This window comes from Scomber scombrus, chromosome 13 (assembly GCF_963691925.1).
Source record: "Scomber scombrus chromosome 13, fScoSco1.1, whole genome shotgun sequence".
Taxonomy (NCBI): Eukaryota; Metazoa; Chordata; class Actinopteri; order Scombriformes; family Scombridae; genus Scomber; species Scomber scombrus.
The window spans coordinates 14865392-14888923 of NC_084982.1; the positions used below are offsets into that span (position 1 = coordinate 14865392).

The 23532-nt window shown below is 39.0% G+C and overlaps 1 protein-coding gene across 2 annotated transcripts in view; it reads right to left on the minus strand.

The window, feature by feature from the left end:
• The window catches only part of LOC133992728 (bromodomain adjacent to zinc finger domain protein 2B-like), a 52266-nt gene that overhangs the window by 15010 nt on the left and 13724 nt on the right, over positions 1-23532 (minus strand). For both annotated transcript variants that reach the window (XM_062431443.1, XM_062431441.1), the window contains exons 3-13: positions 9736-9897; positions 7483-7668; positions 6886-7017; positions 6120-6313; positions 5774-5986; positions 4680-5366; positions 3350-3926; positions 2898-3194; positions 1543-1603; positions 294-402; positions 38-139 (exon numbers count right to left, since the gene is read on the minus strand). In XM_062431443.1, the coding sequence (XP_062287427.1) occupies positions 38-139; positions 294-402; positions 1543-1603; positions 2898-3194; positions 3350-3926; positions 4680-5366; positions 5774-5986; positions 6120-6313; positions 6886-7017; positions 7483-7668; positions 9736-9897 (2720 nt within the window). The remainder of the gene's footprint in view (positions 1-37; positions 140-293; positions 403-1542; positions 1604-2897; positions 3195-3349; positions 3927-4679; positions 5367-5773; positions 5987-6119; positions 6314-6885; positions 7018-7482; positions 7669-9735; positions 9898-23532) is intronic.

Genomic DNA, 23532 nt, shown 5'->3' on the forward strand with positions numbered 1-23532 from the left:
TAATAAACCGAAAACAAAAAGAAGTAGAAACATTTACCTCTGGTCCTTCTCTGGCTTCATAGAAGTCACCAACTTTAATTTTTGTACTGAAGCTAAAGTTATCCCGTGAGAGTTCAGTTATTCCATTCCTGAGTAAGTACTGCAGACAAAATGTATATTAATTAAACATCGGTAGGAACGTTCAACCATGAAAACTGGGCATTTCCCACATGCAGGCAATTATACAATGCTGCAGGAACACAGTGAGTAAGATTGTACTTTCAATGAAATGAAGAAACATATTATAGATTCACCTTCATTACATCAGGATACTGACGCAGCTTCTTCCCGCATGGGGCAAAGTAAGCCACCTCTCCTTGCAGACGACCTGCCACACTCCTGATCTGCGTCTCTCTCTGCCACCTGTAGAACAAAGACATTGCAAAGACAGTACAAATATGGTTATCATGCAAAGAAATAAAAACTGAAAAACAAACAAACAAAAAAAACTGTATTCTGTCATCATTCATATATATTTTCTCAGTGAAATGTTTCTATTATGAAAAACTTCCTTTTTATGATAAAACATTCAGTTACTATTTCCTTCTGTCAAAATTGGACCGGATACACATCCCCTTCTCAAACAAGCAGATAAACTATGTAAATGATGTCTGTACAGCTGTGCACTGTGTAGTCTGTGGCCTTGCCGTCCTCTGACCCTTTCAGTAGTCAGACTGTTAAATGGCCGTGGGCCAAGTGGGGCAACCCCTCAATTCCCATGAGCTCCGCTGGAGAGCAGCCATGGCTTATACAAGTGACAGCCAGGTAGGCTGTTATTCTAAACAGAGCTGGGGTTGAAATACAGTCGTGTAGCCTCCGTTTCCTGTGAACCTGCTGATGAAAAACATCCCTGGAAGATGAAAGGCGCTCTGATCCAAGGCTGCAAAATTTGTGGGGAGGGAGCTGCTAATGTTGCATGTCTGTGAGGCTGGATGCAATTAACCCCTTGTGTCTGAACTGTTGGGCCTCACTTCATTTCCTGCCCACTATGACCTGTTGCTCAGGACTGGGCTTTTTGAAGCCCCTAAAAAGGGGCCACATATTTACTGTGGTACATCCCTATTCAGCTCTATGTTACTGTGCTGAAAACAATTCCAGCAGTGCTTTTTTTTTAACCTTTACAATAATTAACCTGGGAAAACAAAATCTTAGCAGGATTACAGCTTAATATTCACATTTACCCACATTTACATTAGGAGCTTCAACTACAGAGGACAGACAAATATGTAATTCAAGGTTGTAATAATACTAGTTGTAGAGAGATGGAGTTTTAGGGTCATTTACTAAAATTCATTCATTCTCTTGTTGTATGTAGCAAACACAGAGATATGGTAATGTTTGCCTTGAGCTACAAATGACCTTTAAGGAAAGGTCAACTGTCAGATAGTATAACTGCAACTGCATTAACAACAAAAATAAAGTAAACATGACAGCTACGACAAATAAAACACAGTCAGACTTTGTGTGGCTCTTTCAGTACGAAGTACATGAACACTGTCTTACCCAAACTCAAGAGGTAATCGCAGCACTCTCTCATCAGTTATTCTCCTTCTCTTCCCTGATCCTAGAAAACAGGAGAAATGACTCAGCGTATTTCACACCTCCAGTGGGACCTGAGCGAATGCAAAAACCTGCCATTTTTACAGAGTATCCACAACACAGGCGTATTGTTGCAAATATAATGTATTCTACAAAAAGAGACCCTGCTATGAATATCAATCTGCTGTGAAGGTTTGTTTTATTCATTAAACAGTAAACAACCTAGGTCACTGCAGTTTTTGGTACAGCACAGTGGGTTTAGCTCAATTCAGGGTCAGCAATTCATACACGCACATCAATATCAAATATTAGACAAACATCATTTAGACCTTTTGAAACAAACTGTAAGACAAGTGCCAAACACAGGAGCAGAGCTTGTACAGAAACGAGCCTCTCTGACACCAGTTAGTGCAAGATCACTAGACCAGTTGCTGCAGTATTGGTGGTGATAAAATGCAGTGAGATTCCTCACTTTATTAAAGTTCATCAAGAGTCATAATTCTTCCATTACTCCATAGCAGGAAATAATGGAACAAGAAATGAATACTTTCCAATTAATGGTGAGTCAGACTCCAGTTCTATTAGTAATAAAATACGGCCCATGACTAAGCCAATATCAGATTTATAAAGCATCTGCCTGAGTTATTAAAACAAAGGCTGCTGGAGATAGAAAAACAATGATGCAACCACCGTCTTCAAGGAGGTCATTTGGAGAAATGTACATCCATGTTTTCTTACTGAAAAAATATGCATGATAGTTTAAAAAGCATGAATGAAGAGGGGCATAAAAGGCTGGGCAACCAAAAATATACACCTGCTGACTTTGGGTGTGATCCTGCTTTATTGTCTAAACTTTCCTTAAGCCTGAACCTCACATTACAGTGTGTCCACACAGGAGGCGTTTTTCAGTGGTCCGTCTCTTACAAAGCGTTTCTATTCAAATCAATAGAGCTGTGTACACAGGCCACGTAACAGCTCGTTTCACACACACTGTACAAGCGTAAACTTAACCCAAAGTGTATTTTTTCCACTTCTGATTCAGGCACATAACTACAGTGATTGTGTTCAATGGCTCCGCACACAGCCTCAATGCAGGTGACCTACACATAATACTGTAATTTGTTCCTGAACTCATCCTGTGTAGATACAGAACTGAAGCTGCTCCTGCTCTGCTAACGTGCTGCTCACACTATGCCTCATGTGTAGACACAATGTTACATCAAGTATCTTAAAATTGTTCAGCAATTGTTATAGCTGTACAGTGAGTTATCTGAGCATTTGGTATATTAGAAAGCAGAAAAGAAATACATGTTTGTTACCTGGCAGGGAGGCAATTGTGAAGGATGGGGATGGGGTGCTGTGGTTACTCGATGTCCCTGAGGTGGTCACTGTGGTGGGTGTGAGTAAACTACCAGGCCGACTAGGGGGCGTGATAACCTGTAGGTTAAGCAGGGAGTAGTTGGCTGAGAGGCTCAAGGAGGACTTGTAAGTAGACAAGGATGCTTTGCCCAGATTCAGAGGAGTCATCTCTGCATCGCTATCTGCCTCTGTCTCCGCGCACTCCTTCATATCGTCCTCAGAGCCATCAGAATCACTTTCCAGATTGCTCTCTGACTCTGCAGGGGATTCCAGCGGGACAGAGAGAGAGACAGAGTGGAAGAGTATCCAAAATTAACATTCCTCACAAATCCAACTTATTTCAAGAAGATACCTAATATAACAGCTTTGGTTAATTTTTTATCAAATTAAAGAAAAGTCTATTTAATCTAACCTGACAGGCTACTGCCAGAATCTTCATCTTCAACATCATCATCATCATCATCTTCATCATCATCATCATCGTAGTCATCTCCTAAAGAGTCATCCGAGCCCTTGCTGCTATGGATATCGGACTCACTGCTTCTTACCAAGTTAACAGGTAGACAGGATGAGTCGATTTTAGATTTTAGAATTTTCCTCTTTCGTGGTCTGTTAGCAAAGCCTAATGGGGCTGAAGATTTACGTGGGGCAGCAGAGCTGCCTGATGGCTCCTTGGTGCTAGTGCTCAAGTTGGTGGGCATAGGGAAGTGAGGGCTGGAGGCTGCCAGGAGCGGCTTGCTGCTGGGGGCACTGCCCTGGCTACGAGGCTTAATGACCAGGGCCAAGGGGGCATCCTGAACAGAGCTATGGATCGCTCCATTAGGGTGATGGTTCATGAACAGATTGGTCTCATTGCTGTGTGGGAGAGACAGTAAATGACTGCTGAATGTATCTAAGGAGGAAGCTGAAGTTTTGTGACTATTATACCAGTCCTGTTCCTTATGTCGCATAGAGAAAGCCTGCTTGGAGGGGTCCTTGGAATGGAGGGCCTAAACAAAAATGAGAAAGAAAGGGAAACAAAGAAAAAAAGAAGTAATTACACAAACTGTCACTCACATTACATTACAGTGGGCTGTGAATGAAGGAATTTAAGGTGTAATAAGAGAGAAGAACAATGAAGTGCAGGCTCAAGCATGTCAACAACAATGAGGAAAAAAAGGCTACTGTGGAAAATATTTTCTAATTATTTGGCTTAGTTCCATCTTATGACTTCAGCTGTCATCTTGTATTTGTTGCTATTGTCATACTGTGGCAATCAAAAGCCTGCATTTAATGTACCACCAACATATGAATTAAAACCCTCTTGTTACAGATTTCTACATTTTCCCTCCTTCTCAGAATAGTGATAATAACAGAGTCCTGTTAAAGAGTTTCTCTCTCTTGATAACAAACAACCCAAAACATAACAGAGCTAATTGCTTGTCAATTTTTGAAGCCTTCCCAATAGAGCTACATGCATTGTCACTTCTAGTCATGTCGCAGTCAGACTCACAGTAGCAGTATAATAAAAGCCCCAATAACAGTGCTTAGACATTAATTTTCTGTTGTGAGGGAACGGACTGATTTTTATTTATTTTATGACAAACAATGATAGACAATACATGAAAACAGGGCTCCTTATTTAGCAAAAGAAGATGAAAACGAATTTCCTGCTTTATTAAAGTAATTTATTTGATGTACCTTTGGTAAAGTTCAGGAAACAAAGAAAGAAGAAAGTGATGTGAGTAAAAAACATAACTCACCTGTTTCAATTTAAAACTGTTCATGTGTAATGAGCTTTCATCTGGTAGCGTTCCACTGCTCTTCATGCCATCAACAAGCTGTGTGTGCTTGGAAGAGGGTATCGAAGATTTGGATTTATGTGAGGATTTTTGAGAGGCTAACAGGGTTGGTGCTTTGGGTAAAGAAGAGAGGGAGGGAGGCTTAGGTGAGGAAACAGTTGAGGGTTTAGGTGAGGAACACAGAGACAGGGTCCTAGAAGAGGAACAGAGAGCAAGAGGTTTGGGAGAGAAGGAGACAGAGCTATGCTTTGGTGAGGCCGAATGAGAGAAGTGCTTTGGTGACGTGGAAAGAGGTTTAGGTGAGGAGGAGGAAAAGGAGATCAGGCTGGGTGATGATCTGGATGTCAAAGGAGAAGCCTCCCTGTGAGAATGTGCTAAGGGACTGTTGCCTGCTGCCAGTCTTGTGGTCTGGATGACACTGATGTGCTGCTTGCCTTCCTCCTCGGCAGTCCTGGGGCTCCGAAGGAACAGCGCTGTGGACTGAGGCAGGCCAGAAGGATGAGAAGAGGACTGGAAGCGGTATGAGGAAGTCAAGAGAACACTGTCACTATGCTGCTGAGCCAGAATATTCTGACTGTCTTGAGTTGTGGTTTCATCAGCAGTGCAAGGTCTCTTCTTTTTACTCTCACAAGTGTTCTGTGTCAGCCGCTGAGTAGGAGGACGAGGGAAACAAGGAGAAGACAGCATGTCATGTCAGCTTCTACTGTGAGAGCATCACAGTGGCAGCTCTGTCAACCAGCACATTCATCTAGTTCGCCACCCACCAATATGACGCTTTTGACAATCCAACTAACATGCATTTAACCGAGAGCAGTTTTACAAAGGCACTGTACTTGCACTTTGCACTTTCAACATTATTATACTAAGAGTTACTACACCAGAAGTCATCTTAAGTTTAATTACAACCTCACAATATTCCCTTGTGTATCATTCATAATTTAAAAAAATGATATTATATCTTTGTCAAGTTTCTTACAACTGTATCCAATGAACAAATGGTCAATGGATTTTCAAAAATCTGAATATTCTGCTGAATACAAAACACCAACAATTACCTTGACTTTCCTTTTCACTTGACTCTCTTTTTCTGAATCAGAATCCTCACTATCGTTGCTCTGATCATCCTCATCGTCATCATTGTCCTCCTCGTCTTCCTCCATGTCATCGGGATCACTGCTGCTCTCCTCATCATCACTGGAGCTATCTGTCAAGGATCCCGAACGGCTGCCGCTCATGCTTGAGGTCTCAAATGTTTTTTTGTTGAGTTTCTGAGAAATAATTCAAAACAAAAAGTCCAGAAATTCTTATAACAGATAAATGGCCCCAGTAATATATAACAAATCAGTACAGTAGGTTTTCATGCAGTGTATTGCAAAACACAAGACAAAGAAAAACATGAACCTTTTCTTTTGTTTTCTGAATGGTCTTCTGATGTAGTTGGCCCTTGTCTTGGCTGCTCTTTTGACTCCGACTACAGTTGGCTTTAGTTTTCTCCTTGTTTCCCTTTGCTGGAAGTGAACTATTGCTCACAGCAGAGTTCCCAGTGGGAGAAGACGCACTCCTGCCGTTCACTGTTCCATTCACGCCTACAGAAACTGACAGTGTACATTTCTTCAGATGAATATTTACAAGAACAATATGAGTCATACACATTAGGATGACATTTAAAACAAAGTAACAGAGGAAAAAAATCTCTCTGTATTTCACTGTATACCAGAATTTTTTATCTGGTGTCAACTTTGACATTCTCGTATTGGTCAGATGAATGCATACTGCACATGCTCTATGGGCAGAATATGCACACTAGAGATGTCCACTGGCCGACTGGCTAACTTCCGGTTAGCTCTCTGCTAACTTGAATGTGGATAAAATCATTTAAATGTGCAGCTTTTGTAGAGTTTCCAAATGTTATTGGACCAAATTGTGTTTGTGACAAGCAAAACAATTCATCCACCATTTTACAGCCACAGTAGCCACACTAGCGACAGAGTGCACTACAGCGGAGACTATGGTGTAAGCGAGGCTACAGTGTTTTTGTAATTACTCCCATTGCCAGAAGGGGGATATAAAAGTCCCACACTCCAGCTTTGAACTACTACAAGATGTATGACATTTAGGAAGAACTAGCTCTTCCCTTTTTTAAAATGTATTTTCTATTTTTTTTTACCTGAGGTACGGGACTGCAAGTGAATGGGATCATGGCTCTTGAAGGTTGGTGCAAACACAGGATGCAGACCCAGAAGAGGAGGGAAGAAGGCTGCTGCTCCTCTGGTTTGTGCCTCAGATGGCCGCCACCAGTCTGGAGTAGTGACATTATGCAGTCAAATAGCCATTCTACAGATGCAGATAATCCAGGTAATATGCTATAATATGCTACATATTATAATAGTAGCACTTTACCCAACTGTTTACACTAATCAGTTCAAAATAATAGTTTCACATTTGAGCTGAAATGATAACAAGTACATTCCACTGATAGCGATTTTATTCCTTTATGTTGAGAGCTGAACAGTTAAAGCAGAGGTCACTGTAAAATAGCTCTTCTGTTGGACATTTCACAGCTGTTTCCTGAGAGCAGCATTCCTCTCAAACAGCATCTGCTTTTTGAGATATCCACTTACTTTCTGCTGATATTGTCTATTATGTATATTTGCTATCACAGAAATTCTCTAATTATTTTAATACCATGTCAAAATCTTTAATATCACGTTGATCTCCATTCATAAAATAAAATTTAAAAAAATTGAATCATGAGCTTCCTTACCTGGAAATGTACCAAATTGGGGGTGAGCAGCCAAGGCAGACAAACCCAGACTCCCTAGACCTCCAAACTCAGAGCGCCCTGAACTTGATGTGTAGAGTCCAAAAGCTGGACGGCTGATAAAAGGAAATGCATTGGAGCTGCCAGACATATTTAAACGTTCATCGCCCGTCATCCGCAGAAAATGGCCTGGAGAACAAAGGACACTGTTTTAAAAATACAAAAAATGAACTTATGTATTAATCAATCTTGTTATCTAGACAGGGTGTCTGACTATCTAGATATAATATTTAGATAAACATGTACAGTACAATGCACAACCTTGAATTTAACATACTGTATCATAGTTTCTAAACTCAAGCTGATCCGTGATACCATTTAGGAACAGACATTTTTTATGATTTATAAAATAATTAATTCACTGTGATAATCATGAAAAATTCAGTATCTAAGACAAACACTCACAATGTGATAGATAGAAAGAAATACAGAAAGAAAGAAACAAAGAAGCCTAATAAAAGTATCATACAATAAAAAAAATGTGCAACTGATGTTAACTGGTACTTTTTTCATTTAGAACAGCTGAGTGACCAGTGTCCAGTGTTTCTCATCACAACTTTGTTCTATTAGAGAAACCAGTCTAGCCCCATCAACTAGATCAAATACCTAATTTTCATAACAATGCAGAGCTGTGCAGGTCTGAACCTAGTTTATTTCATCTGTTCTTTGTTTTCATTAAATGAAGAGCTGACCAGGCTAACATTGTGTCTGATTATATGCTGTCGAACTGTGTTGACAGGACATTATCAGCTGGTCATCTGGTGACGCACTTTGGCTATGACTTGACCAATTTACATAGACAGTAAGTTCTACATTTATTTGTCTATACTTGTTTATAGAGCAAATCCTAACCATTATCTGCAATCTCTAATAAATAATTCAGTGAAAATTAACTGTTCCAAATGTTGTGTCTTACAGAAGTCAGTAATACTGCAATTTAGTTGACGTCATAGTGGAAACTCTAAAACTGCTCCAGTTTTATTCTTCAAGAGAGATGTCAATATGAAATTACGAGCTAGTTCTTGTATTAAATACAACAGGAGGGGCTGCATACAATGTTTCTTGGATAAACCTACCTAGTTGGAACAGTTTGAAAGCTAATAAAAAGTATGAAGGATTGAGTGTGTTTCTATTCAAATGGGTGTTACCATAACCAGGTATGTTATATCTTTCTTCTACTTTCAACAGGGGATGAGAAATATCTTGAAGGAACTCAATTTACTTAATGCTCTAAACACTGTTTTGTTATAGAGGTGCTCATGTATTTTCACAATTTAGTGCTCAGTCCTTAAATAAATTATCCGGGAAATTTCTGTGCACGTTTGTCACGGGGGTCTGAGAATGAATTATTTATGAGAATGTCTCTAATGTGTTCTTCATTGTGATAGCATGACAAAAAAAAAAAAAAAAAAACCTCCCTGCTTTTTGGGGCATCTTATCATGAAGGGGAAAAAATAATCACAAACCACAGTATGTAAATTTTCACATTATTCTGCGGTCAGGGGCAATCTGACATCTTATGCATCACCGCTGCTCAATGCATAATGGCTTTGACCACAATTAGTATTCAGAGAAAACAAGAAGATGTTGGCGGCTGCATGCACAGTGTGAGGCTGACAGACATGTCAAATCACACCGGATAAACTGGAGCTAAAGGTTGTCAAAAGACATCCGCAAGGGTGTACACAGATTTTTAATTGTTGGCATTCATTAATTCAACCGCTTTTCCATACCTACACAAATTGTCTGTTGTGTGTAAGAAAGGCAGAAGTTATTTTAAGAGCTTTATTGTTGCTCAAAACAAAAAAGAAGGACCCTGAAAACGCATTTGCTTTCTATTATTATTATTATTATTATTATTATTATTATTATTATATGTGAGTGTTAGTGTGTGGTGTGTGGTGAATTAATTTACATTTATTAAAAGCTGGTAAATTTAACTGTTTTTTGTAGGTGACTCAATGTTGTTTGTAGCAACACAAACTAAAACCTACTGCAACTAAATAAATGCTCTACCTGTGGGACACCCTGCCAATTATATTTGTGTAAATGTTCTTTCAACATGTGGACAGAATAATTAAATATGTTGGCTTGAGACTAAAAAAACACATCAAAACAATTCGTTACATTTGTCATTTAGTCACATTTGATCTAGCGTGGGTGTATGGATACTGCAGGTGGCGAAAGGGGAGCTACCTGCAGGGTTTGGGGTTGGGCTGCACTTGGTGGAGGGTGTCTGGGGAAGAACAGGGGAGGAGCTGGCTGAAGAGGAGGCCACATGAAGGGAGGACAGGGCTGCCGATGGGGAGGCCAACCGCTCTCCAGGCTCCATATCTGTCAAACACAATTCAGTCAACGCTAAGAGATGTGAGGAGGGGAAAAAAGGGGAGGAAAAAAAACAGACACACACACCGCTGAGACTTAGTTTCTCTCTGACACATAACTGAATTATCCTCACAATAGCCCTGGATTTCTACAGCAGCATGTTGCTAACAATCATTACAAACAACACTGATAATCCAATATAACCATTTACTGGCTTTCTATGATAATGTAATTTCAGCACTAATTGCATTAATTGATTAATCAGTTACTGAGTTGATAGAAATTAATTGCCAGCTATTTTTTACAATGCATTAATTCTGTTTTTTTCTTAAAATGACTGAACATACAGTACCAGTCAAAAGTTTGGACACACTTTCTCATTGAAGTAAATGGGAAGGTGTGTCCAAACTTTTGACTGGTTATATATATAATATATATATAAAAACAAAAAAACAAACAAGATGGGGGACAACCCTTCCACCGCCCCCACCTTTTAACATGATAACTAATTAACTGTTTAAGTCAATTATGAAGCAAAAATCCCTCATAATTGATTCACTGTTTCCAACCAATTTTTCTCTGATTTACATTGTTGTAAATTGAAAATTTTAACATATTGGACTGTTGTCAAGCAATGTGGGCTCTAAGAAATGTTATGGGTCTTTTTCATTAGATTCTGACATTTTCTAGTGTAAATCCCCAATCAGTAAAGCAATTAGTAATAATTATATTAGTAATAATACCATGTAATTATTTCTTATAAAACTGTTGTCATTACAAGTACATTGAAATAAAAAGCAAACAAACTGAACTGTGACAGCTATGTTGGACACATTTGAATACTACTGGTAATGCATGACAGTATAAAATACATATTAAATACATTCATATAAAAAGGTCTTCAAAGCTCTTTAATGAACAACTGCTGCCATAGAGTTTGTGATCATCTAATGAAGCAGAGAGGCTCAATAGAAAATGCCACCTTCAGCCTCTTAGTAACACAGTTTAATTCTTCAATCCACAACCTTCATATTAAGTCCACACAGATGAATTAACAGACGGTGTCATCATAATCAACATTTACAGACCACAGTTGTTCTACCCATCATCTAAAATCACGCCAGAGAGATTCTTCAGTACTACTCTTTCATCAGCACTGCATTGCCTGGATTTTTACATTATTTATGCCACTTCACATCCCAGCGACCACAAAAGCCCACATTTGACACACACACACACACACACACACACACACACACACACACACACACACACACACACACACACACACACACACACACACACACACACACACACACACACACACACACACACACACACACACACACACACACACACACACACACACACACACACACACAGTTTTGTTATTGTATTGTACTTTACAATTTCTCCATCTCCCCGGTGATTCTCCTCAGCGCAGGAACACAGAAGCAGCTGATTAATTTGAGGAGACAAAGCTAACCTCTGAATATCAAGTATCATCCCTCACCAGGAAGAGAACTGATGAGACGAAAATGACATGAAAGCTGTAGCCATGCTTCACTGGAAAGGCCACTGCTTCCTGTGGCTGCATGAGTTTGTGCAGAACAAAGAACAAAAAGGTATTTTCATATTTATAATACAACAGTTAAAAAAAACCCCACTGGGTATCATTTTGACTTTGTTCACTCTTCATCCATCAACCTAAGATGTCCAATATACTACTACTACTAAAAAAAACCCAGCATATCTGTATCAATTATGAATCTGCCTTACAATAGATTTTGTCAAGGATTAAAAGTAAAATGTGTCAAACTCTCAGGCTAATTTACTTCATTTTACAGTGATATGCTGCAGACACAATCTCTAACTCAGTAATTTTTTCTGTGCTGCATAATTGAACTGACATATTTTATCAATATCAAACCAGTGAAATGGTCTAAGGTAGCATTTCCTTTATGAATCTACTAAACTGATTTATTGACTTGAGCTGCAAAACTAGAACTCCAAAAATGTCAAATATATAAATAAAAAGCCAAACTGCCCACTTAAAAATGGGTTTAACAGAGGAATTAGCTTGAATTTTTAAATAATAAACATGAAGGCACAAAGGCAGGAATTATTCTCTGTGCTTTAAAACCTGCATAAACATTTCAAATGAATTTGTTGGGTGTATGCAAACCACATTCTGCTAATACAAGCATGTGAAGCACAAGACACACAGTGCAGCAGGAAGTAGGTCCTTTGAAAGCACATACATGCTTTACGTGACATATACCTCTGATTGAATCAAAGTCACATTCACAGATATGACTCCACAAACACAATGCAGCTTCTCATCTCTGGGTTTTAATGTCCCTCATCAGGAAAACAATGACTCCATCAACAGAGCCGAGCTTCTAATGGGACAAAACACAAAACCACCATCAATCATTTAAATATACACTGCATTAACTATCTGTTTCTAATAAAGAATGTAACCAATAACACAAACACTATGCGAGTGATGGTGTGATGATGACACACTATCTTTAACATCATACAACATCTTTTTGCAACAGCAGCCCTACTGTGTGCAACTTCTTTGAGCTTCTGTTGGGGCAAATTATTTTTATCTGAAGAGGAAATGTTTGTGTTTTAGTGTTTAGTTAGTTTATGCATTTCAGGGTCACAGGTAGCTGGAGACTATCCCAGCATGCAAAGGCAGAGAAAATACTTCATCAGATTGGCAGTTCAGTTCAGGTGTGCAGGAGCTCTCTCAGACTTTTTCAGTTTCCAATCTGCTCGACAAGTTTGCAACGTGGTGAGTGACTGAAACATTCACAGGAGACAGAAAGATCAAACAGAATAAGTCCAAGATCAAGCATGAGAATTTACTGCTGTGAAGAGGCAAAGTTAACCAACTAAGCCACCATGTTGCCGTGGATACAAAACAGCAAAACAGAAATGATAGAGCTCAAAGCTGAGCTTAGCAAACCACTTGTGTGTGCACTCAGTTTTCTTTTTGTCTGCTATCTGTGTGGATCTTTAAAAATAGGCCAACGCAAACACGTTTTTGTTGATGTTATGTGGTTAACTGTCTCTCTTTCTCTCTTCTATCTGTGTATTTACTCTTTCCATCTTTGTGTCGGATGGAGGTAGCTGTGCACATTTCACAAAGTATTGTTTTGTTTTGGGTACATGTAAGCCTTTGTTTTCCATTCTGTGTTCCTCTGTGTCTTTTTTATCTTCTTGCATAGTAACAGATGGCTGATGCTAACAAAGTTAATCCCATAACAAAGTCATCATCATAGATCAGCAGTATTTAGACTGCAAAGACAGTGCTGTTTTAGCTAATAGAAACTACAAGGAGTAGACAGAGAGAGGTAGCATATCAAAGTGCCTTGACATGTTTCTAAGATAGGAGTTGCATCACTCAGAGGTTTACTTTCTGTTCTTCAACAATCTGTGATGAAAATGTCAATGAAAAAAAAAAAGAGACAAATATGTCAAGTTCTGACTATAATTGCCACGCATTCCTCATGGCCTACTAATTAGCTATGCTAAATCCACCTCCTCAGACATTAACATCTCCTTGATTGATTCTATACATGGTTGCTTTGACATCAGCTGCAGTCTTGCCAACCTCACAAATCACTGTTGATGTCCATCATTCCACTAAACACAATTAATTCCTTCTGCAACGGTGGAAAATAGCACTGCCACTCACTGTTTGGTCTCAGTGACTTTCTGGATGGGAGGAAAGAAAGGGATGTAAGAAGCAGAGAGAGGAGTGCTGTGGAGTGATGAAGGAGGAGGTCACTTTTCCTGTGGTCTTATTAGCTTACATATTGTGACAAACACCCTGGAATTAAACTTTCTTTATGTCATGTTTTGTTAAAAGTTTTATGAGCAGGTTGCTGTTTAGAGAGGAGAATTGACAAATGTCCAGAATGCCAAACACACTGCTGAAACTAAACAGCGTACCAAGCTGAGGCAGCCTCACTGCAGGCAACACACTTCAACAAGGAAATTAAATGTCTCTCAACACTGGTTAAATCTCTTGCAGATAAATGTGACTCATTAGAAAGACACTGCAAAGTAACAACTTACATATAACAGGACTGCCAAAGGGACAGGAACTTCTTAATGGGTCTCAATAGTAAGTCACTACAGGACGGAGTGCACCGTTCTGACCGACGAGCCAAGTGCTGCCAACAGTGGACGATTTCTTAATAGATTTATGGTATATAATCATTTTGATAATCTCATCAGGTTTTGAATATTTTGATGAGGTTCTTTTTCCATTTTTTCCTGTCTCTTTCTGTACTGTATTTCTTCAGTTTTTTTTATCTGTCTTTGAGTTTGCGTATGCACTTGTAATACAGACAAATCAGATGTATGTCTGTGTGGTTTAATGTAAAAGCTTGATTATGCGGTGTTATTTAAGAGACAGTGTTTGCACTAACCCACCACTTAAGTGTCATCTGTAAAGTTTTTGTTTTAGACCATCACCCAATTGCTGCATTGCTATAAAAATATTTGTTTCAATTACAGCTTAGACTATGTCCTGTTGTAAGAAAATATCCCATTATTCCTGTGTGCTTTTCTATTTCATTATTAATGACTGGAATCATTATCTTGTCCTTTGTTGTTTCTGTTACCCTTTCTTACAAAAACAGTGATGTGTGAATCTTATTTTTAATTGTCAGCAGCTGTCCCAAACACCTTAATAAAAAGATAAATTAACAGCAGTAAAGCAAATTTGAAAAAGCCTACTTGTCATTCTCTCAGTAAGTTCACCCTGCAGTCTAGCTGAAATGAAGTCAGTTGTTTTTAAAAATGTAATTTTCCCCCCGTTTGTGTGTGCATGTACAAGACACGCATGATGAGAGCTCAGTGTAGGGCCAGCTTTTGTGATCCGAAGAGGATGGAAAACAAAGTGAGTGGGGTCACTGTGTGGCTAAAAGCACAAGTTCAGCAGTGCACCCACACTTCAGGTGAAATATCATGCTCCTCTGAGTTTCAATCAGCTCTTCATTCTGCCCGTGTCGTCTGATGGCAAGTTATGGTTCCTGACGCTGACGCCCACTCCACCTGGACTCTGATAAAGTGACTCGTTCCACCAGCTCAGGAAGAAAACTTCAGACTGACTTGCATCAGGGGCAAGGTAAGGTAAAGCCCCATTCACATGGGATTATCATTTTATCTTTAGCATTACTGTAAGAGGCAAGTAGGAAATAAAATAATAAAAATTCCCAATCCATTGTTCTAGACAGCAATTTAACCATCACAAAATTACGATACAAAAAAATGCAGTCTATGATGATGCAGTGGGGGACATTTCATGTACCATCTAAAAGCATTTTAAAAATAGAAACTAACACACTTTGTGCAATTAGGTCAATGGAAGTGATTAGTTAAGGCCACATAACAAATGTGGTCGAATTCTGAGGGTTTTTCAGGATGCAAACAGTGCAAATAAAGGATGCAAATAATTGTTAATAAAGTTACATTTGAGCTCAGTTCTGCATATAAACCAATGCTTCAATAATAATACAATATTTGGTTCTTGTTCAGTTCATGTCTGTGTAGAAAAGGTCTATGGTCTTTATCAAAATTAGCTGACGATTATAACTGAGTAAAGTAACCCCCTGCAATGTCAATGACCTCAAAGCAGGAAAGCAACTGCCAACCCTAAACTAAAGCTAAAATGCAGAAAATCCAACACCTATTTTGATAATCGATTAAACAAACATGAGGATTTGATGTTTTCACTGTCCTGTAAACTGATGGTGTTAAAGTACACTAAACATGCTGTCATGAGAGAGGAGGAGTGCAGAGTGATTAAAACGGAAAATGTTGCATTGCTACTCAATCAATACTGTGCATTAAGGGCTGGTTTGCCATTCATCTCAGGTTTGCTCTTTGCAGCGAGGGCCCCCTTTTTTATGACTGCGCTGAGAGACAAAAGAAACCATGTGCTCTCCAGAAGTCGTGTTCTTGAGTGCAGGCAAAGCTGGTTGTCATCAAGGGATGGAAAGCTCTTTTGTTAGTCTGTGTAGTGGATCAGGAAACTACTGAGCCACTGATACAACAGACCTGACAGTTAGTTTTGGGTGGCAGATGGTAGAGCAGTGTTGGTTACACTGGAGAGCCTCTAGGATGCTTTGTGACACTGATACAGTGGGAGTCCCACTGTTGCACTAAATGTGATCTATAGCAAAGCATGCTCTAGTGTTACTAAAGCCCTTCACCACCGGCTCTTCACTGATTTGCCTAAATATGCATCAGTGTAGTCACATCTTTGATCTCCTATGCAAGAGCACACATGCTGCGAGCCCAGCTAAGAGATCCACCTGGGCTCATAATACCGGGATAATCATTCATTTTTGTTCTTGAAAAAACACAGAGAGCAGGGCTTCATATGTTTTCATCATTCTTCAGGACACATACACATTTCAGGGGGACCTTCATGCTTAAAAAAGGGAATTTCGCTTTGTACCGACTACTTGAAATAAGTACTGAATGCTAGCATGAATACAGTGAAAAGGCTGGTGGTTAAGGAGGCAAGCGGACTCTGATGAATTATGTGAGGGCTCAGTATGACGAATGTTTCATGAAACACATTTGTTCTTCACAGCAGTGTTAACACAGTTTACAGGTTGCATGTGGATCATTTTCATGAGGAGTGATCTGGGGGCGGGACGTGGCTCCTTGAAACCGGAGCCCCACATGTTCAGCACAGACTGACATCCATCATGAATGCGTTCCTAGAGCTCCTGCCTACCGCTGCCCCATCAACAGCGAGCATTAGCCATAAATTGTGTAGCTCAGCCTTCCATTTTTAATTAGACACATACAGAGAAGATGGAGTAGAGCGAGTAGAGAGGGAGAGCAGGACGAGTCATTTCATGTATCTTCAGATCTGCTGCTGGTAATCTGTGGTCTTTGGCTTACCAGAATGCAGCTGATAAAGAGAAAGTGGCATCCTCGGCTAACGTTTCTGTTGTTTGTGCATTTGTAGAGCAGTGTATTTCCCAACAGAATGCTAGTATTAATGTAAATTAACCCATAGCTGTAAAAACGAGAGCTACAGTAAAGCTCTTCATATCTTAATATGCAGCCAGTGAAGGCAAACCAACACTTGTTAAAAATAATAACACATACAGCATATTTTTATCATTACACAAATTCCCACTACACCTGCCTTGTTTATACTGACTCAAAATGAGCATCTAGTTCTGAAAATTTAGGAAGTAATATTTTTCACTCTGAGGTGAAACTGTGAACCAAAATGATCGCATCCATGAGGTTCTATTGTTGTGTTACGTGGTTTCAAAAACTGTGGGGTATTTATATTTTTCTATACACACTATGCAGAGCAGTGATGTAACTTTATGTATTTGAGAGGCAAAACAAAAAGAAATGTCTCTGTTTTTAGGGTGGAGCGGGTACAGGAAGTGATTTAAAAATCAACAGGAGTAGGCAAAATGTTGACAGACGACATTCGCTGCCACTCATTCTTCATTTAATTGCTGTTAATGGGAGCCTATTCTATCAAATGATTGAAAACTTTCCTATTTCAAAAATACTTACATGCTGTTGTTAAAAAAAATAGTATTGTTTATTTATTTGGTCCAGTCTTCACTTCTGGCTCAAACAAAGTGTTTGTGTGTGGTAAAAATGTTGCTCTTAAAAAAACATAATTTGCATCACTTTACCTCTCACTTCAGTTATTATTCAGAAAGCAGTCTGGTAATGCAGCTGGACTGTGACTCAAAGTGTTATAGAAATTCTGCAGCTGAATACCTCAGTTTAATATTTTGGGTTATGAAAGGTGTGCATTTGCATGTAAACAGCAAAAAAAAACAAAAAACAACAACAACAAAAAAAACAGCTTGAATATAAATCAGCTGTAATCATCTGACATGAAACATAGCTACAAATTAAAGATGAGGAGGATTCTGGTGCAAAGGTTATATGTCATTCTGCACTGCTAAATAAAACGTAGCAATGTACTATTTTAGATTCAAGTGTAAAGAAGACAAAGACATCTTCATCACATTTTGATTATTGGTTATTTGCCAGTTAGATAAACAACTCTGAGGATGCCATTTGGTGGGTTACACTACAGAACTACATTATAGTAAAAATCTGTCAGATGAAACCTAATAAATCAATAAACATGGTGCGATTCTGGCTGCGTATCATATCAGACACGGTGAAAGCAAAACGTCCATGGTTCCGTCCGTCTTTAAGACTCGACTCTGCAATGTCAATAACCTCCTTACGCTTTAGGTGATCAAACAAACAGCGTTCATGTATGGAGAAAACAAGGAGCCTAATTAGGCTTTTAAACCCCTCCTCCCCCAATGCCAATGTCCAAGATGATGATGAAATTAAAGGCAGCCAGGATCAAGGTAAACCTGGCTATCACATCCTCTCTCTCTCTCTCTCTCTTACTCTCTGAAGAGCCCAACATAAATCACATAGCAACCGTAATGGGAAGTGGGACTGCAGTGTGCCAAATGAAGCAATAAAACAGATCCCGAGTGTCCCTTTCAAGGCATTTGTCACACAGCGTCCATATGTCCACTGCTTTATTGAAGCAGACGATGCCGGTTACTTTCAAACAAACATCTGTGCACAAACTGAATGTCACAAATGAAGGTCACTAATAGGTATAAAAAAAAAAGAAGGGAGAAATCAGAGAAAAATTAGAATACATTTTACCCTCATAATTTCACACACACACACACATCATTTTAGGCTACCTGAAGAGAAAGACAGTTTTCAATCACTGAATTCTTGCATTAGCCATCTAATGGAAATGCATGAGGACTGATACACATATCAGTACACTCTGATGTGGGGAACCATGGGGATTTTTTCCAATAATACATTCTTGGAACACAAAGAAACAAAAATGGCCCTCAACACTGCAGACAAGCCAGATAACATTGGAGTAGCATGGAGGCACAGGAGCTTCCAGCTTTGACACGTTCCTCTGACTCTGCAGTGACAGAAACACAACAACACAATTATAATTATGACCCGACAGTTTCTACTATAGCTCACAATCACTGACATGTGCAACTTGTGAATCATTATATAAATTTGAAAAATGGGAAATGAACTGAACAAATGTAAAACACCTTACTGACAAGCTGTCAACAGATGACAGCTTTTCAAGGCAGCCATTTGGAAATCACTCAATGTGAAAATAACCCAATTAACCCTTTATGGTACACAGTGCAACAAAAATGTGATTATTGGCGACGATAGTGATTGCTTTTTTCAATTCTCAATTTGTTAAGATTGGATTATAAATATAGTGCTTTACATAGAAGTAGCAAATATGAAACGGTTTAAAACACAAAGAAGAATTCAATACACTAGACAAAGTACACACTGGTGTATGAAGCTCTTGATTTAAATCACATTTTGATACACATTGGTGTGTAGATTTTGTTAATAGTTGTTTTCTAGAGATCATAACAGTTGATTTTCAAGTGGGATTAAAAGACAAATTTCTTCATAAACATCAATAACGAGCAGGGAATTTTTAGGATTTGGTGGCTCCATTTGGCGCTTTAACAAAACAAGAGATTTATATTATCTTGTAGCACATAAGCCAGATAAATATTAAACTTTACAGATTTACTTGATGTGAAAATGTGATGTGAATTTGCATTTATAATCAAGAGGGGAGATGTTCTTGTGAAGTGTCTCTATCACCAGGACCAGAGGCTAAACAACATACAGCAGCACAGGATTAATCATTCCTGAAGGAAAGCATTTTTCATCTTGTCAAAAAAAACAACACTTTTGCTTCATTTGTACTGTCAACTGTTTCATATTGTATGTGTATGTGTACATATGTAGATATGAATGTTACAAACAGGCTTTTATTTTTAGGGAGCCAAGGGGGTCAACTCCCTCAAAAAGACCTCAACTCCAGGAGGCCCCTGGCTGAGACGCATATTATATAACTGCAACGGCCACAGTTTGATTCCAACTGTGTTGCATGTAACACCTCCCTCTCTACCCCTGCTATATCTCTCTGCACTTTCAACTATCAAAACTGAACCTTACTAAAAAAAATCTCAGCTCAAGATTAAGGGGTGGTTGCAAAAACTCAAATAAAGAAAAAAAGCAGCAACATACTTGTACTCATATGTAAGTTTTATTCTGTTTGATTGCTTACACTTAGAAAGACAAATGAGCCTGTAGCTTGTATCATTCATTCTGGAGATTTTAGGCGTGCATCTAACAAATGTTTTCACCTCCCCGTAATCTAACAATGACTTTCTCAATTAAATCGATTAAAATCTGTTAATTGTTGAGCCACTGACCAAACAGGAAGTGGCTTTAATTCAGTTATGGGGACTGTAGCATATGAAGAAATGTTGACATTTTAATTGAGCTCATTCAAAAAAAACTGACAGTTTTGTTTACCCGTACCTTGTACAGTTAAATAAAAACCACCATGGCTAAAAATGTGCTTGTTTCCCTTTTATAAAGCCTCCTGCTACATTTCCTGTTCATGTGTACATGACAGACCACAAACAGAAATGGAGAACACTTAAAAGAAAACACAGCATCATGTGCTCTATTTACTGAGCTAACAGTTAACTTCAACTGTCAACGTGAGCCCAATGACACATTTGTGTTGCTGCATATTGTGATTTAGATTCAAAAATATATACGCACTTTATTTCATAATGGCAATGGCATCTGGCAATGTTGCATGTTGCCATTAAAATAAAACACTTATCTGTGCAGAGGCTGCTGAAGAGCCACAGACTGAATAATTTGGCACACAGACGGTCCCTGTTGACATTCTCCTTCTATTAGTCATTAAATCAAAGGTTATCAGATCCTCAGTTCTTTGTTCTTGGCAACGGGACGTAACCGTATATCACTCTGTAATTTTAGGAAAGTAATAGGTGAAGGTTATAAAACTAAATAGGGCACTTCCTTATTTTAAATATGCTAATTATTAAGGGATGAAACGTAGGACAATGGCTTTGAGATGAGGAAGGAGGAAAAAAACCGGCTTAGTTTAATAGTGCTCAAAAACACCTGATATTCATTGGAGAGTTAATACTAAGCTCACGGTACATGCAGCTGTGGCTTCAATAGATGTGGGAGAGTCACTTGGGACCCTCATCAGACTATTTTTATTTTGATGAATGTGCCGGTAAAATAAGTAATTTCCTGTCTGCCTCTGAGCCATCTTGCAAAAAGAGCTTCTTCTCTGCTGCTTAATGAATATTTCCATCACTTGCTTGGACTACCTCAGACACTCGACTCCATCACAGAGTGCTAACAATAACTATGTAGTACTGGACACCACTGTCCACTTGAAGTGACCGTGATAATAGGTGGACATTTAAAGCTGCCAAATATTTCTTTACTAGAGGACAATGAGGCTGTAGCCATGGCCACAAAGACTGAGCTACCAGCTAACTGAGCTGCATTTCTAACTCAGCACTTGGGATTCATTTGGAGTATGAAAGACGTTCTTTCGTTCAGATTGACACTGATTGTGCTTAATTATATTCAGTATAGCTCATTTTTGTCATGAAACCCATCCAAACTCTTGAGAGAATTGGTGGCAGTGAAAACGTAAAACACGAAAGCAGCACTTATCCCAAACAACATCCTAAAGACAGTCGGAGCTGTCATTTGTGTGTTCTTTATTTTCTTCCTCAGGACTTTCTGTCGTTCTTTAGACCCCTCACCATTAAACAGTGGACTTTACTCAGACTGCCAAATAAAACATACATACATACATACAGGGGCTGGTTGTTGATGGGATTTTTGAGGCCAATATAACAAACATTTTGAGTGGATGGACCATTTTGGTCAATGCACCTCAATCCTCACTGGACCCTCATCTGGGCCAATAAAAATAAACTTTGTTCTGTCAAAATGAGTTAAAGATAAATCATTATTTTTCCAGTTTGGGTTTGCGGGATTGTGAGTTTTTCTTTTGTCTCCAACAAAAGCCCCTGCTCTGGAAGTAGTACTTTCTTATGGGACAGGAACTATAAGGATGGGGTTTACAGTACTGAACTGAACCAAATCACAAAGCTGAGTACAACAACTGCAGCCGTCACCAGTATGACTAACAGGACTATGGAAACTTGCTTTTATAGCTATGTAACCAAATCTTGATAAGTCTAAAAAGAGTGTGTGAGAGAAATTTAACTGAAACTTGTTTTGCGAGAAGTGGTTAACTTAAGTTCAATGTGGTTAACCAGAAAAAAAAACACTCAACAACTCATGACTACCGGTGTCGGCAGGTTTTAGTCTCACTTTCTACCTTTGCTCCTTTCCAACAATGATGCAAAATTTACAGTCGCATGCAAAAATCAGTCTACTGCAAACTACTGCATTTTAATCTGTTTCAGTTTAATTACCTTAATCTTAACGATTATTCAGATGTATTGGAAAAACTAACATGAACGTACTGAGGGGACCCTTTAGTTCCTGGAGCTATTTGGTCAACAAAAAAAAAGGGGGGGGAAAAGCCAAGAGTCTTAGGGATTGAATAAGAGATCGAGATGTGTGTTGTTTTTAGCACACAGATGATAAAAGAGTGGTTCATAATAAACACGCGAGGATGAAGATTTAAGAATTGCCCCCTGCGGCACTCAATACACTCAAAGAGCTGATGAAGACACAGAACAGAGGACCCAGACATTCCTCACAGATATCAGTAAAACCAAGATTACCCCCCTACCTCCTAAATCTAACAACAGGATGTCATGACCACCAGAGTCAAATCCAGCACAGATTAATCACCAGAAACCACCTGCATTAAAATGTCATTGTGGCTTAAAGTAGGTTAGAGCGTAGTAGCCAGACTGCACATTTTTACAAAAAAAGCATAATAAAGGAGCTTTATTTCCACAACGTTCTCTTTTTATTTTGTATAAGAACGGGACCTTGGAGACTTGGTCTGAACTTGGAGATAATTCAGTTTTTCTGGGGGCGGACAGGTACTGGGGAAGGAGGATATTTGAATTCCTGGGAACGAACAAGCACCACCATGACATCCTCTCTTTCAGGAAATTACTAAAAAAGAAAGCTGCACAAATTTATTTATTTATTCAAATTTCTTCAAGATTTCACACCCTCAAGTTTGGTTGAATTCACAACCAATGGTTGCACACCAGACTTGTGGACCTCGGTCTCGGTCTGGTCCCAGATGAACTTGAGCAGTTTGTTTATGGTGGACACGAAATCTGACCTCCACAAAACCCACTAATAGGCATTTTCTGTGAGTTTTGATAAAATGGCCCCCGTGTGCTTTGCATACTAAGATGCAGATGAGTAAATTTAACAGTTGCTAACAACTAGCCAGAGAATTAAACAAGGTCCAGTCTGGACTAGGACGATTAAGTATGTTGTATCTGGCCAGTGGACCTTCTTCAGGACCTTCTTTGGGTATTTATGTTCTTGTTTCTGCCCCACACATTTGTCCAATACATGGAGTGAATGTTCTCACTTAACTTGTAGTGATACAACATATTTGGATGTTTCTCTGTGTGAAAAGAAACTGAACCAAGGGAAAAAGCTCCATGTTTACAAACTCATCCACTGATTTACAGCAGAGCAAATGAACTATAAGTTTTAAAAAGGCCCTTACTGAACTGCATCTTGGTCACAATA